This window comes from Neolamprologus brichardi, chromosome 12 (assembly GCF_056152115.1).
Source record: "Neolamprologus brichardi isolate AB-2024 chromosome 12, ASM5615211v1, whole genome shotgun sequence".
NCBI lineage: Eukaryota > Metazoa > Chordata > Actinopteri > Cichliformes > Cichlidae > Neolamprologus > Neolamprologus brichardi.
The window spans coordinates 34,554,043-34,569,983 of record NC_142115.1 but is presented as its reverse complement, the minus strand read 5'-3'; the positions used below and the strand labels follow the sequence as shown (position 1 = coordinate 34,569,983).

The 15,941-nt window shown below is 41.1% G+C and overlaps 1 protein-coding gene across 4 annotated transcripts in view; it reads left to right on the top strand.

Moving 5' to 3' along the window:
• The window catches only part of fras1 (Fraser extracellular matrix complex subunit 1), a 337,242-nt gene that overhangs the window by 214,496 nt on the left and 106,805 nt on the right, over positions 1–15,941 (top strand). For all 4 annotated transcript variants that reach the window (XM_087849466.1, XM_087849465.1, XM_087849467.1 and 1 more), the window contains one exon: positions 11,476–11,799. In XM_087849466.1, coding sequence (XP_087705592.1) covers positions 11,476–11,799 — 324 coding nt within the window. The remainder of the gene's footprint in view (positions 1–11,475; positions 11,800–15,941) is intronic.

The window sequence follows — 15,941 nt, the reverse complement described above, 5'->3', positions numbered from 1 at the left end:
TAAAACACAGCAGAAAATAAATAAAATCAAAGACTAGCGGTCCTGTTGCTCTATTTTCACCTGTAAAGCAGGAGTAGAGTAGGCGGATGTTTACCCTGGTGCAGGTGTGCTGCAGTTGTCAGTTGAAGAATCCGCGAGTTTCTCTGTCGTTGCGCACTTGGTGCTTGTTTAGGGTTTGTTTCGCTGTAAAAAGAAGTTTTCTTCCCACGCACAACGGACACTAATGTTTTTGTCACTTTTTACGGAATCAAACTCAAAGTAAGGTCAGTACTTCCACGCTTTAAACGCTGCACGCTCATACTCTCTCTGCACTCGATATATGATCCATTGTTGATCTGCACACAGCTGTTGTCACGAACGTCGCACTCGCTTACGTCACTGTCATGAGACATTCTCGCAAAAAAATCACGGTTTTAGTAACGCAGTAACGCAGCGTTCCTACGGGAAAGTAACGGTAATCTAATTACCGTTTTTGCGATAGTAATCCCTTACTTTACTCGTTACTTTAAAAAAGTACTTTAAAAAAGTAATCAGATTACAGTAACGCGTTACAGGTAACACGTTACTGCCCATCTCTGCACATCACCAACAACACCACGACCTAGTTCATTCTGTTTTAAGCCAGCGAGGCGAGATTGCGGATGCTGCTCAGGTACGTCCGCCTCCCCCTCAGCCACGCCGCAGACCTCACGATTTAGCAATCGGTATCTTTACAAAGGACTGAAGTTAGTAGCAAGAAATCTCTACCTCCTGAGTGACAGACGACCATTTATCTGGAGGGAAAACATATTTCTAAAGAAAGGTGTGGTCCAAAATCTCAGTGCCTCTCCTTATTACATCACATCTCTAGTTTTGGCACATAAAAACTGTACTAACTTTTGTTAACGTCACACAGGACGAGTCAACTGGATACCGCCATCCTACAGTTAGTTTAAGGCTCAGTCATATTAGAGTAAAAGTAGGACAACAGCCTCCCTGCATCTAGGAAAACGTTGGTGGTTGCAGGTGATTTTCTAGGCAGTTGGATCTGTAGCTCAGGAGGTGGAGCAGGTTTCTCGGTTGCTTCCATCAGTGTGTGAACGTCAAGTGTAGAAAAAGTGCTCGTATGAATGGGTTCATTGTATAAAAGCATCTTTGAGAACTACAAGCAGTCAGTTTAACAGAATAGCTGCAGATGTATCTGAAACATTCAAGAAACTCACCTGTTGAAATGTTATTGTAGATGTTCTGATGCCTGTTTAAGCTTTAATAATATTATTTATATTACACGTTTATTGCATAAACTGCTAAGAAATGTGAGATTTGCCGCCTCTCACTCTACGACCACTCAAACAGCAGACAGCCACATTTAATCTGATCTGTCAGCTCATATTTTAGAGTGAGCTTGTCTCTCATTTTGCTGCATCATCCCAGCTGATCTGCATTTCTCACTATTTTTTGAGGCTCTCTCTCTGTGGAGTAAAGCCCCGGAGATCAGCCACTGTCAGCCCGAGAGCACACCTCTATTGATGTCAAGCTGACCTCTGATTTTGGCACAGCTTTCGAAAATAATGAGAAACAAGGGATTAACGTGCCCTCTCTGAGAACAGTTGATGCGTCAGTGTGACACCTGCATCACTGCGCTCGCTGATTATGGAGAAATAATTAAAAGAAGCTCAAATGTCTCACAAAGGTCTGTGTATGCTACAGTCTTCCAAACAAAATCCCTTTCCTTAAAAAACTTTGTTGTTTTTATTATAAATATCAATGATAGAAGAATTACTCGTGCACTTGAGGACATTTTTCATGTGTCAGTCTCCTAAAACTTTAAATGAGGCTTTTAAATGTTTTTTAGTGTGTCCTTGTTTGGTGTTTATCCAGCACAGCGTGACCGCTCTATTAAATCTGCCCCCAGGCAAATGAATGTTGCAGACACTGAGCTCAGGGGGCCGCTCGCAGATGGTGATTGAGTGGCGGTGCTGCATTTGAGTCTGTTTTGGTTGACTTCGCAATTACGCAATCTTATCTGCTTTCTCATACAACATTAGCCGAAGCAGCTGATAAGGAAAGAACAGGAATTTGTGTGTGTCTGTGTTTTGACTGGCACTCCACCAGTTTTCTACCAGTGCAAAATTAATTAATGTCTGCAGCAGATGATTATCATTTTATGATAACGATTATTATATAAACACCGCTGTGTTGCTTTCTTCAGCAGTGCTAATTAGTTCTGGTTAACTTATTATCTGACTATAAGCAGGTGTAGGTTGAGGCCAGATATCCTGTTCTTTGGTATAAAATTTGTGACAAGTGTTTGGAGTCGTTATAAAAGTTATTACTGTTATTAAAAAGTCATCCATTATGTTACATATTTACCACCCTGAAGAAAGTGATTTAAAGTGTGACGTGGCCTGGGTTCTTACGGGGCGATTGTGGCTCAAGAGTTGGGAGTTCGCCTTGTAATCGGAAGGTTGCTGGTTCGAGCCCCGGCTTGGACAGTCTCGGTCGTTGTGTCCTTGGGCGAGACACTTCACCCGTTGCCTACTGGTGGTGGTCAGAGGGCCCGGTGGCGCCAGTGTCCGGCAGCCTCGCCTCTGTCAGTGCGCCCCAGGGTGGCTGTGTGTGAATGGGTGGATGACTGGATGTGTAAAGCGCTTTGGGGTCCTTAGGGACTAGAAAAGCGCTATACAAGTATAGACCATTTATCTGGTGTTTATTTTAAATGTTTGGTTACTCTTTCGGATATTTCTTATGTTGCCATCTGCTATCTTGTCTTCATCTTTCAAGTTTCCACGTCCTGTCTTGTTGCCATAGTTGCTTCACCTTTTACTCTGTTTTTACTTCCTGTCTTTGTCTACTCTCCTTTGTTATTGTCTGTCCCACCTGTGTTTTATTTAGGCTTCAGAGGTCAGATGAGATTAAGGTATCCAGAGTACCACTGGTGTTAGCTCAGAACAGGAAACTGAGGCTATAGTTCACACAGGCTGACCAGAATTAGACAACAGAAGACTGGAAAAACAACACCTGATCTGATGAGTCTTGACATTCAAATGGTAGCATCAGAATTTGTTGCAAACAGCATGAAAGCATGGATTCATCACCAGTTTAAGCTGGTTGTGTAATGTGTGAGGGATATTTTACTGAGAAACTTTGGGCCCCTTAATGCCACCTGACCCTCATTTAAACATTTAAGCACCACAGCCCACCTGAGTATTGTTTCTGACCATCTCCATCCCTTTATGACCACATCCTTTGATGGCTGCTTGCAGCAGGATAATGTCATTAAGCTCAAATGATCTCAAGTGGGTTTCTTCAACTTGAGAATGGGTTCACTGCACTTAGGTGGCCTCCACTGTCAGCTTTAGGATGTAGCGATGAAAAAGAAAGCAATAACACAACAATTTGAAAAAACATATTATTGCACGAGTCAAAAGTCTATACTGACAGCTTAGAGAAGCAGCTTTAACAGTACTTTTAACAAATAATAAACATCATTAGAAACACAGTACTCAATCCCAAATAAAATGAACAAGTTAAACCAATATTATATTAATGTAACTGAAAATAACAAGTCATTTATGGATAAAACCCTTTTTATGGTGTTTCAAGCAATGATTAAAAGGATTGTTGCACAGTGATGCTTATTCTTCAAACCAATGAGCAGAGAGGAAGTTCCTTAATACCTCCCTTATTCCCCCTGCTTACTACAAGCTCTATTCGCCAATACTGCTACTACAAGATGTTGTTAAAGGGTCTACAAAACAATGATTGATTCTTCTATAGAAGCAGGATGGGGTATAATTGGAGGCTACAGCGGTACAAGCCTGAATGCTCATCAATCTTAGCTGTTGAAGATCAGGCTCTGGCTGCTGGGCCGGGTTCAGCATGCGCTCATTTTTAAATAACGTCGCTCCGTGTTCCTTGTGTTGCTTTATGTTACTCTGCACAGATGCTTGAAAACAGTCCATGTCACAACGTTAGCAGCAGTGAACGGCTGTTTCTGACCTGGATGCAGTTTGTAACCCTCGCATTCTTGTTATTTTGTGCAATAAATGAAAATAATTATTTGATTAGTAACTGTAATGTGATTACAGAATATAGCACAGTAATGCCATACACCCAACTAGGGCTGGGTCATATCATACCGTTCACGGTAATACAATAATAATAATAATAATATTAATAATAAAATAATGTTCGGCAACGATAAGAAAATGAAATATGGCGATAGAATATGGGTAAAACGCGCATGCGCAGTGCCTTTGTTTTCATACGCACATGGCGGAAAAAGCATGGCGGTGACGGAGAAAGAGAAGGGAGAAGGCGGATCGTTGAATGAAACAGATGAACCAGAATTGGTTTGTAAAAATGCTGCAACTTCAGTGGTGTGGAACTGGTTTAGCTTTCGTCCGTTAGATACACAATAAAGCACATTTTTGGTAGAGCATGCTAGCGGGTCGTCGTTATTACCGTATTGCACACTTAAAATCAATCCTTTGATTTTTCTGAAAATCGACAGTGCCCCTTATAATCCCGTGTGCCTTATGTATGAATTCTGGTTGTGTTTACTGACCTCGAAAGATTTTATGTACACGGCGCTGGAAAATCTGTCAAATGTTTTAGTACGACTTTGCTAAGCTACGAAGCCGCACCGCTTGATGGATTGTCGGAGCATCGCGGAGTGATACGTACTGTGCTTCAACATAATATTACGGTATTGTGTGTGTATAACCTCCATGGTTATGCTGTCGGGCAATTTCCACTGGAAATGCCTTTTGGTTAAAGTGTCAGCAAGGATTTGCATTTGCACTGTTATATTTTTATATAATTTAATGGATATAAAAACAGCTGCTTGTTTAAATGAAAATACATTGATGGGGTTTTTTTTGCACTAATAAAGTTGTGGAGTCGTAAAGTGTTTTGTCTAGTGTCAATTATATCGTCAGTTATATTGTTATTGCAAATTTTCAAATGTATATCATGATAAATATTTTTGTTCGTATCGCCCTGCTCTACACACAACAGTGTTTGTGGCATTTACGGTTTTGAAAAGATGATGAAAAATAGACTTTATGCTTACAAAGGAGAACATTTTTGTGTATGTTTTCCTGATGACTACTGACTTCAATCTCTGAAAAAGCATTAGTGGACAGAGGCTGTTAATGGAGGCATTTGAGTTTTCATTTTCCAAGAAAGACTTATCTTTGCACAGTTTCTGCAAGTATATGCGTGGTCAGCTTTCATGCTCCCACACAGTCTCCAATATTTCTGATGTGCAGACGGCGACCTGCTGTTTTTGTTCTGGGAGTAATTCACACACATTTCTAAAAAAGAACATTACCTCAATACGCTATTTTTTAGTATTTGAACTTCTTCAGAGAGACAGAAGGGAACATGGTGATTGCTCCTTTCAATCCACATCAAAGCGACTCACATACACTGATGTAACTTTCAGTGTTTTTGTTGTGTGCACTACACTTTTCTTTGAAAGAAAGTAGATCCTGTCAGTGTGGTTTCAGAACATTTCAAGCTGTATGGGCTTGCTTTGAAAGAAACCTTTCAGTGGCAGAAACGGTAAGATGTGCAGGTCGGGTTTTTGATTGCGAGCATACTGAATGCATTCTCGATTTTATCTTCATCATCACAATCATAATATATTTTATACAGAGAGAGAGTTATTATGCACACACGAGAAACTATATTTAAAAGATGGACATAACAACTGTGACTTCATCATCCATTGGTTTGTGTACTCACCACATTTAGACAAAAGAGTGCAGACAAGACTACAGCCATAAAATGTGTGTTTTTCTAATTAATGATAAGCAGTGTTAGGCTACTGTTACAATATTCATTACATTACATTTGCAGCATCGCCCGTGTAATTAACAATACAACTCTGAACTTTTTATCCTCCAACATATCTGGATAAATATCGATCCCAGTAAAGAATATATACTGAAGACCTTTCTTTTACTAACATGTTTAGATGTTACAGTCAAAAATAAACAGATTCTAGTGTAGGAATGAGTACAGGTAGAAATGTGCAACCCTACAGGCTTGTTCATCTTCTTCATTAGTAAAAATCAAGCTGTAGTTGGTCGGTTGAGGTCTGCAGACACTCAGCTTGAGCACGGAGGATCCAGAGGTGATCTGTGTTCAGGGCTCTCTCGCTGATAGCGTTGATAAACAGAAGAACCCGTGTTGCTTTGTCAGGTATATCTTTGATGTCATGTTCTCGCCGGTTTATTCTTGGTTCTGGACTGACAGTTTGATTTTTATCCCTGTGTGCAATAAGTTAGAAATGCTTTTCACTCCTGCATGGTTGCTCTGTTATTTTTGTCCCTTGCTGTGCAAGTACACATAAAAGCGCACATTAGATTTTTCTCCGCACTCATCGTGCAGGCAGTTAAAGAACTGTAGTGTAAGTCACGAGCAGAGATGGGCAGTAACGCGTTACTGCTGTGCTGATTACAGTAACCCGTTACAAGTAACGGGTTACTGTAATCTGATTACTTTTTTCAAGTAACGAGTAAAGTAAGGGATTACTATCGCAAAAACGGTAATTAGATTACCGTTACTTTCCCGTAGGAACGCTGCGTTACTGCGTTACTAAAACCGTGATTTTTTTTGTGAGAATGTCTCATGACAGTGACGTAAGCGAGTGCGACGTTCGTGACAACAGCTGTGTGCAGATCAACAATGGATCATATATCGAGTGCAGAGAGAGTATGAGCGTGCAGCGTTTAAAGCGTGGAAGTACTGACCTTACTTTGAGTTTGATTCCATAAAAAGTGACAAAAACATTAGCGTCCATTGTGCGTGGGAAGAAAACGTCTTTTTACACCAAAAAAACCCTAAACTTCCAAGCAAGCACCGAGTGCGCAACGACGTAATGGGAAATTCACAGAGAAACTCGCGGATTTTTCCACTGACCGCTGCGACACCTGCACCAGGGTAAACCTCCGCCTACCCCACTCCTGCTTTACAGGTGAAAATAGAGCAACAGGACCGCTAGTCTTTGACTTTATTTATTTTCTGCTGTGTTTTACTTGCATCTATTTGAAAGACTGAGTGTTAACACAAAAAATATTTTATTTTATGTGCTGGAATGTGCAGAAAATAGGTTTAAATGTTAAACTAATTTCTTCCAGTCAGAGAATGGTGCATATAATTAAATTTTTGCTTGATGCATAAAGTTAAAAGTTTAAAACTAATAAAACAAGTTTTAAAAAGAGACTTTTCCATTTGATTACATTTTGTATGATGGATTATGCAGAAAAAGTAGAATTGAGCTGAAAGATCTATCGCTTTATCACCTATTCAGGTTGTAAATCGTGTTTTTAAAAAGTAACTAAGTAATTAATTACTTTTGAAAATAAGTAATCAGTAAAGTAACGGGATTACTTTTTTGGGGAAGTAATCAGTAATTAGTTACTGATTACTTTTTTCAAGTAACTTGACCAACAGTGGTCACGAGACAGTTATTTGGTTAGTAACTGTATTCAGTTACTCTGTCTAGTGAAGCTATACACCGATCAGTGAACGCTTGAGTTTGCTCACAATAATAAAACTATGAAAATGTCAGTACGACTACAAGGCAACAAAAGAAGTATTGAGCATTAAAAATTAAATGTATATTCTACATATGATAATATCTGATGAACATGTGTCTTGATAGCTATACATTACACAGCTATAGCTGTTATTTCTTCACCAGGATGTTGCCCTTATGATATTAAAGAAGTATCACAGCAGCAGGGAATCAATTGGGGGGTCAGGGATTATTGTGAGTGTAAAAAGCTGGGGGAAAGATACTGCAACATCTTCTGGCTGTTCTGCATCAAATGCTGGAAGGAGACTAGAGACCAACACTGCGAGCAGACCATGAGTGTGATCTCTTAGTGTGATTCCACCTGTCGATTTGTGAAGTCACATTCAGGGGCATCACCAGGTTGTGTGTTTATTGCACAGAAGTTAGCATATTCAAACACAAGCGTCTAAATAAGTGTGCAAACATTAGCATGCTTTGTTAGCAAGTTTAACAAATGAACAAACCACACAGGCGCACATAATGTACAGCATAGATAATATATGAGAATTTCACGCGTCAAAACTGGAGCACAGACTTCCAGGACAGCGTGTGAAATTTAATGCACAGCAAGCCGTGACAGTTATCAGATAAATGTTGCTCCAAAAAGCACCAACATCACAAACATGGTCCATAGATCCAGATTAGCAGAAGCTCAGCCAGGAACCCTTCCTGCTCCTGACCGTGCTTACTTTACACATTTATAACATTTAAACAGGTGAGCTGTGTGAAAAATGTCATGCAGGAGGAAACTGGCTGCATTTAATTTTTATTTCATGTTAACATCCCAAACTGTGGGGTCTGCCTCCAGGTGTCATTAGAGGAGCTGCAGCTTTTGGAATTTAAGCGTTTGTTTTTATTTTTCCAGCCCAGAGGCTTGCACCTATTATTCATGCATCATTTTTATTTTGTCCCATACAGAGCTGGAAAAACCAAACTGCGCCGCACACTGACTCTAGTTTTTAAGGGTGCTGTTGAAAAACTCGACTATACAGCAGGGAGAACAAGACGATTTCTGCTTACGCAGCCTTCCCTGTGTAGCTAAAAGCAAAATAAAATCCATTTTTAATTGAAATCCCTATCAGATCGGCAGCCAGCAGGGCCTCCGAATGTAATAGCCTCAGGAATGAAAGATCTGAGCTGCAGATAGCCTCCCTCCACCCCTCTGACAGAAAACCAGTATCTGCTGATGGCATTTATACTGAAGAGGTTTCTCACATACAGTGTGAATTCGGACACTTTTTAAAAAAAATTTAAAAGTCCTTTTTGCTGTGGATGCTGCTGTGCAGCGCACTTAGCTGTCAGTCAATACCAAGAAGCCGTCTGCCTTTATTTTCTGATGAAATTCAGTAAAAAGACCAAATATAACCGAGCCAAAACTATAGGCAATCTGTGAAACGGTCATTTTTTAATCATACATCCAGGAAGACTGCAGTTCAGTCGTCTGTGCTGTGATGGTTTGACACACACTAAAGAAAAGCTGCAGATAAGGCAAACACAGGGTGGAAATTGGCTTTGGAAATTCTTCCACTTTGTTCCCCTGAACACCATCCAGCAGGAAAAACAAAACAAATTAAGAACAAACGAGAAATAAACTCAAAAACAACCACACAAAAAGCCTCTCCCATCTCCTTGAAGTACAGCAGAGCCCCAAGGGCCTCGTGGGTGATGACAGCTCTGCCAAAAATGAACCTCACTTCACCTGTAAGGGCAGGATGAAAGGTTAGCCCTCCCACCTCAGCGCGCCTATGTTTGCTTTCGTTTGCCTCAGGGAGGAGATTTTGCCGGTTGCCTTTCATGCATTAGCATGTCTTAGCACGATTAAAAAATAATAGCACACACACATACACAATTTCAGCCCCCACCAGCACAAAACCCTTTGTTTCCCCTGTGAGAATTGCAGAAATGACGACACAGGATTAAGGTGTGCGCCTGAGGAATAAGTTGTCTGTCTCTTGGAGATAACTCCTCTGACGTCTAAAAATTTGTCAGCATATGGCCCCCTTGCAGGGGGCTGCAGATAACTGCATGCTCCTCCTGTGTTTTTGTGCTTTGTTTCACTTCTCTGTCTAGAAATTTCAACCAGGGGTCACTTTGGTGTAAAGGCACACAGAGGGAGTGTGTGGGCATGACTTTCCCACAAGTCATCCTTCTCTCTGGCGCCAGCTTGTTTCATGCATCGCCCTTTGCTCAAGTTGCTGCTGTAATGCCAAAAAGCTGGAGCGCGGCCAACCACCGGCAAACACTGCGAATTGGACACAAGCCCTGTGTCAGGCTGAGCGGCTCAGAGCTCGGTAGCTGACAACGGTTTGATTTAGGGCCACAGCAGACTGGCATGTCCACAGGGACAGCCTATGCATCTCTACCTGTACCTCGTTCCTGCCAAGCCGCTCTGCTAACAAATGTTTTGTGGAGAAATTGCATTAAAATGAACTTTAGCCAAGCCGTTTTGCTTCCAGACTTTACTTTCCTGGCTGTGTTGTTTTCCTTGTCACATACTTAAACACAGGAAATTAAAACATGCATCTGTGATTCCTTTTTTAAGTACAGGGTTAGGTTTATTTTCCCCCATGGAAACAGAAATGTGAGGAGTTCAGTTTCATTTTTATTACGTTTCACAACAACAGTCAGCTCTACATCCTACAGTAATACAGAGAAAACCTCAACAGTTAGACGGCCCCCTATGACCAAGCACTTGGAGACAGTGGAAAGGAAAAACACCCTTTTAACAGGAAGAAACTTCCTGCAGAACCAAGTTGTGATTAAACATCTTAAGTCGGATGCAAAAGATGATCTGATTTCACAAACCAAAACATTCCTATGGAAGAAAGAGGGAACTAACCCTCAATCACATGAGAAGTCTGTTCTATTGATTCATCCACAGAAAACAAATAAAAGAAAATTATTAATAAGAAAGAGCCCTTTTCTTACTTGTGAAGCTTAGTTACGGGGTCGGGTGTGGTTAAGCAGAAAGAAAATAGTTCCTACTCTCCAAACGAGGCTTGTGGGGTTTTTGAGTAACCCAGTCATGATTTCTGAAAAGAGGGATTCCTGCTGAGTGCAGTTCAGATGTATTTTAAGTGCTTTGAGCTGCACAAAGCTAGTGCTGTGTGTTTCCTCATAGCCGAGAGAATGAAGAGATCTGTACAGTCAAAAATATCGAGACCAGGGTTGTTCGTGTGGAACCTGAGCTAGTCCACCGAGGGTGGTCTCAGGCTGTTCATCATCTGTTTATGAGTGGATTTCTCACTAAACTTAAGTAATACTTTCTGTAGTTTGGAAAAGCATTTAAGTGCATGTGGTAAAGAGTGTATATCCCTGTTGGATCAGGTGAACACTCTCCAGTCGTCCTTGTACTTCTTACATCTAAGGAGGAAGAACAATGGCAGGTTGTTTTTTTTTACATATGCTTTATTTTGAGGTGGAGGTTTGACATCTAGTCTAGATAGATTTTATTTTTTTAAGAAGAACGGTTCATTTTAAAAGTGTAAAGAAGAATATGGATAAAGTTATGCTCTTGTTTACAACGCGACGCCTCCCAGGCGTGCTGGTGCTCCTAAAATGGCTTTGTTAGCAAGATGAAGCATTTTGCCATCTGTGGTGAGGCTTCAGGTATGGCTGAGTGCAGCTTAATGAGGCGCCGAGCTTCATCTCCGCCTTACCTTCATTTCTTCATTTCCCTTGGCGTCAGCACAGCCCCCGTGTCCCAGTTCCCTGGGAGAAAATACATCATGTGATGATTTGAGTGTGTTTGGGGTAAATTGCTGTATCCTCCTCTGCTATCAGCCTTTAGAAGGGTTAAAATGTATCTAAGCTGCATGTTTCCTAAATCAAATCTACCTCTGTCCTTCACTGCTGTCAGGTTATATTCAAAGCTGTTCCTCCTGTTTTTTTAAAATCCTTCCCAGCCCCCGAGAGTCGTGACCTTCTCTCCTCTTACCGTGGAGGGCCGTGGCAGCCTGGCAACCATCGCCAAGTCGGTCCTGCAGGTCGACGACCCTGACAACGCAGCCGATGTTCTGGTCATGGTACTTGAGGCGCCCCGCTATGGCCGGCTGACCCGTCTCCACAGCGACCGCGCTCTCAGCCGATTCAAGCTGGAGGAGCTGTCACGGGAACAGATTCAGTACATCCACGACGGCTCGGAGGGGGCAGAGGATGGGGCGGTGCTGCAGGTCAACGACGGCCACAGCTACAAGAATATTCTGCTCAGAGTCCAAATACACCACAAGGTAGGATGGAACGAGGGGAAGGATTAATGCTTCATGCCTGATATTTGACATTTAGATATAGATTTAAAAATATTACATTAATAAGATTAGTCTGCATAATTCATTAGTTAGTATATAGAAAGATAAAGACGTGCACATAGCCAGCATGACAGCACCCATGGGATGAAGCCTCTTTATTAAAAACAGACATCAGGAGCTTGGCTGAGAAACCAGTGGGCCCTGCATGCTCTGCTGTATTCTTGTTTGGGTTTTTTGCTGTAATTTATGAAATAAAATTAAAAAAGTTTAGTGAGGTCACAAGTGAAGCAGTCGGGTTCATCATCAGAGGCTGGGAAGCGGCGCACTCCACCTCTCAGCACTCAGTGACTCCGCCCTGTAACTTTGCGTGGTCTGCACTTCATGGTGAGATGTTGAAGTTTCTTTCACTTCCGCTCTGCAGTGATGCCACTTACGGTTGATCGTGGAATATCTGAGAGACGGAATTTAACAAACTGACTCGATGCCACAGTGAGACGCTATTACAATACCACGCTTAACTTCACTGAGCTCTTTAGAAAACGACACATTTTTTCACAAACGCTCGTAAAGGCCGACTCCACGGCTAGGCGCCTGATTTTACACACATGTGACAACAAGACTTTAAAATACCTGAAGTCAAGCATTAAGACGTGTGGCCCTCTGAAGATTTGGAGGACGTGACTGGGATAAGACAGGTCTCAACGTAGGCTACCGTCCCACCACCTGGACTCCGGGAAATTTTCAATAATGATATTTATTATGATGTAGAAAACAACAGTGTTTTGTTGGTGATTGTAGCTTGCAGGAGGTTATTTATCAGTGCAAACAATGTAACTGATGACACACTTTTCCGTTTAAAGTGTGACTCTATCACCACAAGGTGCCAGCAGCAGCAATATAGTGCAATAGTAATTACATACCATAGTAGACAGTGACAGCTGCACACTATTGTTATATAATAAGATTCTTGCATGTTAAAGCTTTTAAGCAGCTGCTTTTCCACCAGATATCCACATTACTGACTTCCATCCAATGTTTGCTCTTCCTCGAGTGCAGCTAATGGCAGTTAAAACGTGTTTTATTATATATTATTGTGTGTTAATTTATTTCCCCCCCTAAATTTCTTTAACTTTAAGTCATATTTGCTGATTTTATACAATCTGTGTGTTTCTTAAACGTTACAGCACTCTGAGCTGCTGGGAGGTGCTATACAAACAAAGCCAGTTATTATTTTAACGTTTGCAATCTCTACGTCCAACTTTAGCACACGACTTGATGCGTGACATGGTTGCTTTCACAATTTAAACAGGAAGTAATAACTAAAAAGCACCACTGACATACTTTTAGATTCAAAGAGAGATGTTTTAAAGGCTCTCTGGTTTTAATCTAAAGCTGTCCTGCTGCTCAGTGGCTCACTTCAAACGTCTCTGCACAGTAAAAGCTGAAGCATTGATCATCTGTTATTACTGGATGAAGTTCTTTCCTGGACGGTACACAGCTGAGTCAGATCAGTGTGCTGCACCTCGAAGTATCAGCACCTCACCACCAACTGTAGCTTCGACAGAAACCAGAGCAATAGATTTTTTTTTTCTTTTTAATCCTCTCGTATCATCTCAGGAAATGAGTCAAATCCCCCAAAAATCACACAGAATGTGACTAAAAGACTTCACACACACAGAAATGTTTGTAATGTGCAATAAAATTGAATTTAAATGCAAATACGCTTCAGCAGCTGTGGAAAAAAAGACATTATCTACAGCACCCACACTCAAATGATTCTTTTATAGTTAATATTCGTGGCGTAGAAGCCATATCAGTGGAGAATTACACGGATAAATCTATTCCAAAATTTGCTTTATAAAATCAAAATTGCTATGGGAGTTGAGATATCAGCAGTGTAAACAGAATTTCATTTGCATTTCCACCCATTTTACAGCTCAGTTTCTCTTAGTGTAAACGTACTCTCACTTGTCCTCTGGCAGCAGGAGAAGCTTTTATGTTCAGAAGCGTAAAATCCAAAGGAAAATACCTATTAATCGGTTTAAGATTGAATTCACATCAAGCCTTACGTATAAGCTCAAAGAATGATTCCTGTCTCTAATTCAGCAGTTTAGAATTTAAAAACCTCGTTAGAGAAAGATATTTAATCAAAACTATAACAACATGTAGCACTGTGAATTTTGGGGGGGATATTTTCATTGCAATACCAACAGTGAGACTTCTCATTGCTTCCAGTTTCATCTTGCAGCTTGAAAATGACCTCAAAGCCAAAATTACTAAGTCCAAGGAACAGCAAGGATGAGAGGACCTGAATGTGAGGTACAGGATGCAAAGTAAAAATCTAGCATGTGGTCTTTAACCTGGACAGGGGTCATGCATATATAGAAAACCAGCACAGACACCCAAAGCAAAGGAAGCAAAGCCCAAAAAGTCAAAGAGAGGCACAAAGGGATCACTTCAAAACACACAGAAGACAAGACAAACACATGGCGAGTCATACTGACTGTACAAAATACAGGAAACAAAACAATGCTGGAAGTAGAATTTACTGAGGCGTATGAACGAGATTTCAAAATAAAACAGGAAGTATTTAAACAGAAACTCCAAACCGTGACAAACAAAGGAGTCCTACAACAGATACTTTGACTCATCGTAAGAGCTCAGAGTGGTGCTGTGCAGATCTGAGTTCCTCAGTGCACAAGGAATACTTTACAAGACTCAGAGGTAATTTGTAGAATCATTTACTGGAGCTTGCAAACAAGGAGGACGAGGAGGTCAAACGTTTGTCTTTAACATCGCTGTAATTCTGAGACTTCAGAAAGAAGACTGAGTATAAGTCCAAAAAAGTCATACACAAAGATACTGAAGAAAATAGTAACACAAAGTAAACAACAACAGAGGCACAAAAAATTATGGAATCGCCACACTTGGAGGATGGTCATGCAGCTTAAATTATTTTAATTACTGGCATGTTTTTTCCCAACTTAAGCTGAGGAAAATTCCACTCTGTGCCACCCCATCGACCTGCTACCCTGTATTATACTCAGATACCAGAGAAAGTCCGTAGGCTTCACCTAACACGGCTTTTGTGAGAAAAAGGAGACCTTCTCTTAAATTCCCCATTGAGAAGGATTACATCCAAAGAGTTAACGTCCCTTCCTTCTATTTAAACCATTTTAAGCTATCCAAAATTTAGCATTTATCACCCTGATGTCACTCGACCTGTCCACACAGTGTGCTCTAAAAAGCCGTTACCTGCAGGCGCAGTCTGACCCCCACATGCGTAACCACCGTTACAGAAAGAGCAGGTCAGGCCTCTAAAATCTCAGCCGTCAGTCCGGCTCTTTCATCGCTCCTGGTGAGGGTTTTTTTATGACAAGGATGCAATTATCTTGCAAAAAGCCCTGACCATTGTGACCGAAAGGGGAGCGGAGCGTCTCGCCTGAGACAGGTTTGGCATCTGAATTACTAAGCATTAGCACAGGCACGCAGGGGGACAACCTTCCAATACCTAAGACATCTAGACAGATGAAAGTCAGCGATATTAATGTGTGCATCTCTGCATGTGTCTGCACTCCATTCATTGTACGCAGTCTTAAACTTGAGAGTGAGGATATTATTTTGGAAAGTGATGCCTGGTTTTACAGCAGAAATAAACATCTTTTGCAGCATGGTACAAAAAAAGCTCACGATGGCTAATTTCTCCTTTATATCAACTGGTCAGAGTGTTAAATGTTTTTATAACCCAACTGTTGTGTATTATAAACTTTCTGAGGTCCAAACACCTCTAACCTTTGGCTTCTGAAGATTGTTTGGGCCAAGGACATGTTTTCTTTACCACAGAGGGGAAAACAGGGGCCATCATTTACAAAATGAACACTATGTTGCAATAACTAAGATATGCAACCAGTGACTGAGCTCATAAAAGTGAAAAGTGTTCACTAAGTTCGTGTAACAAGTGAGCAGAAACGAGCTCCCGTACCTTTCAGATCTGGAGACTGGCCGAGTTGTTGTTGTTACTTGATAACTTCACCTTCCTGTGTCGAAATAGTCGGGCTCTAAAAAATACGATTTTTAGAAAGTGCACACTAGCTATGTGTCATATCTTTACCAAAAAACTGTAA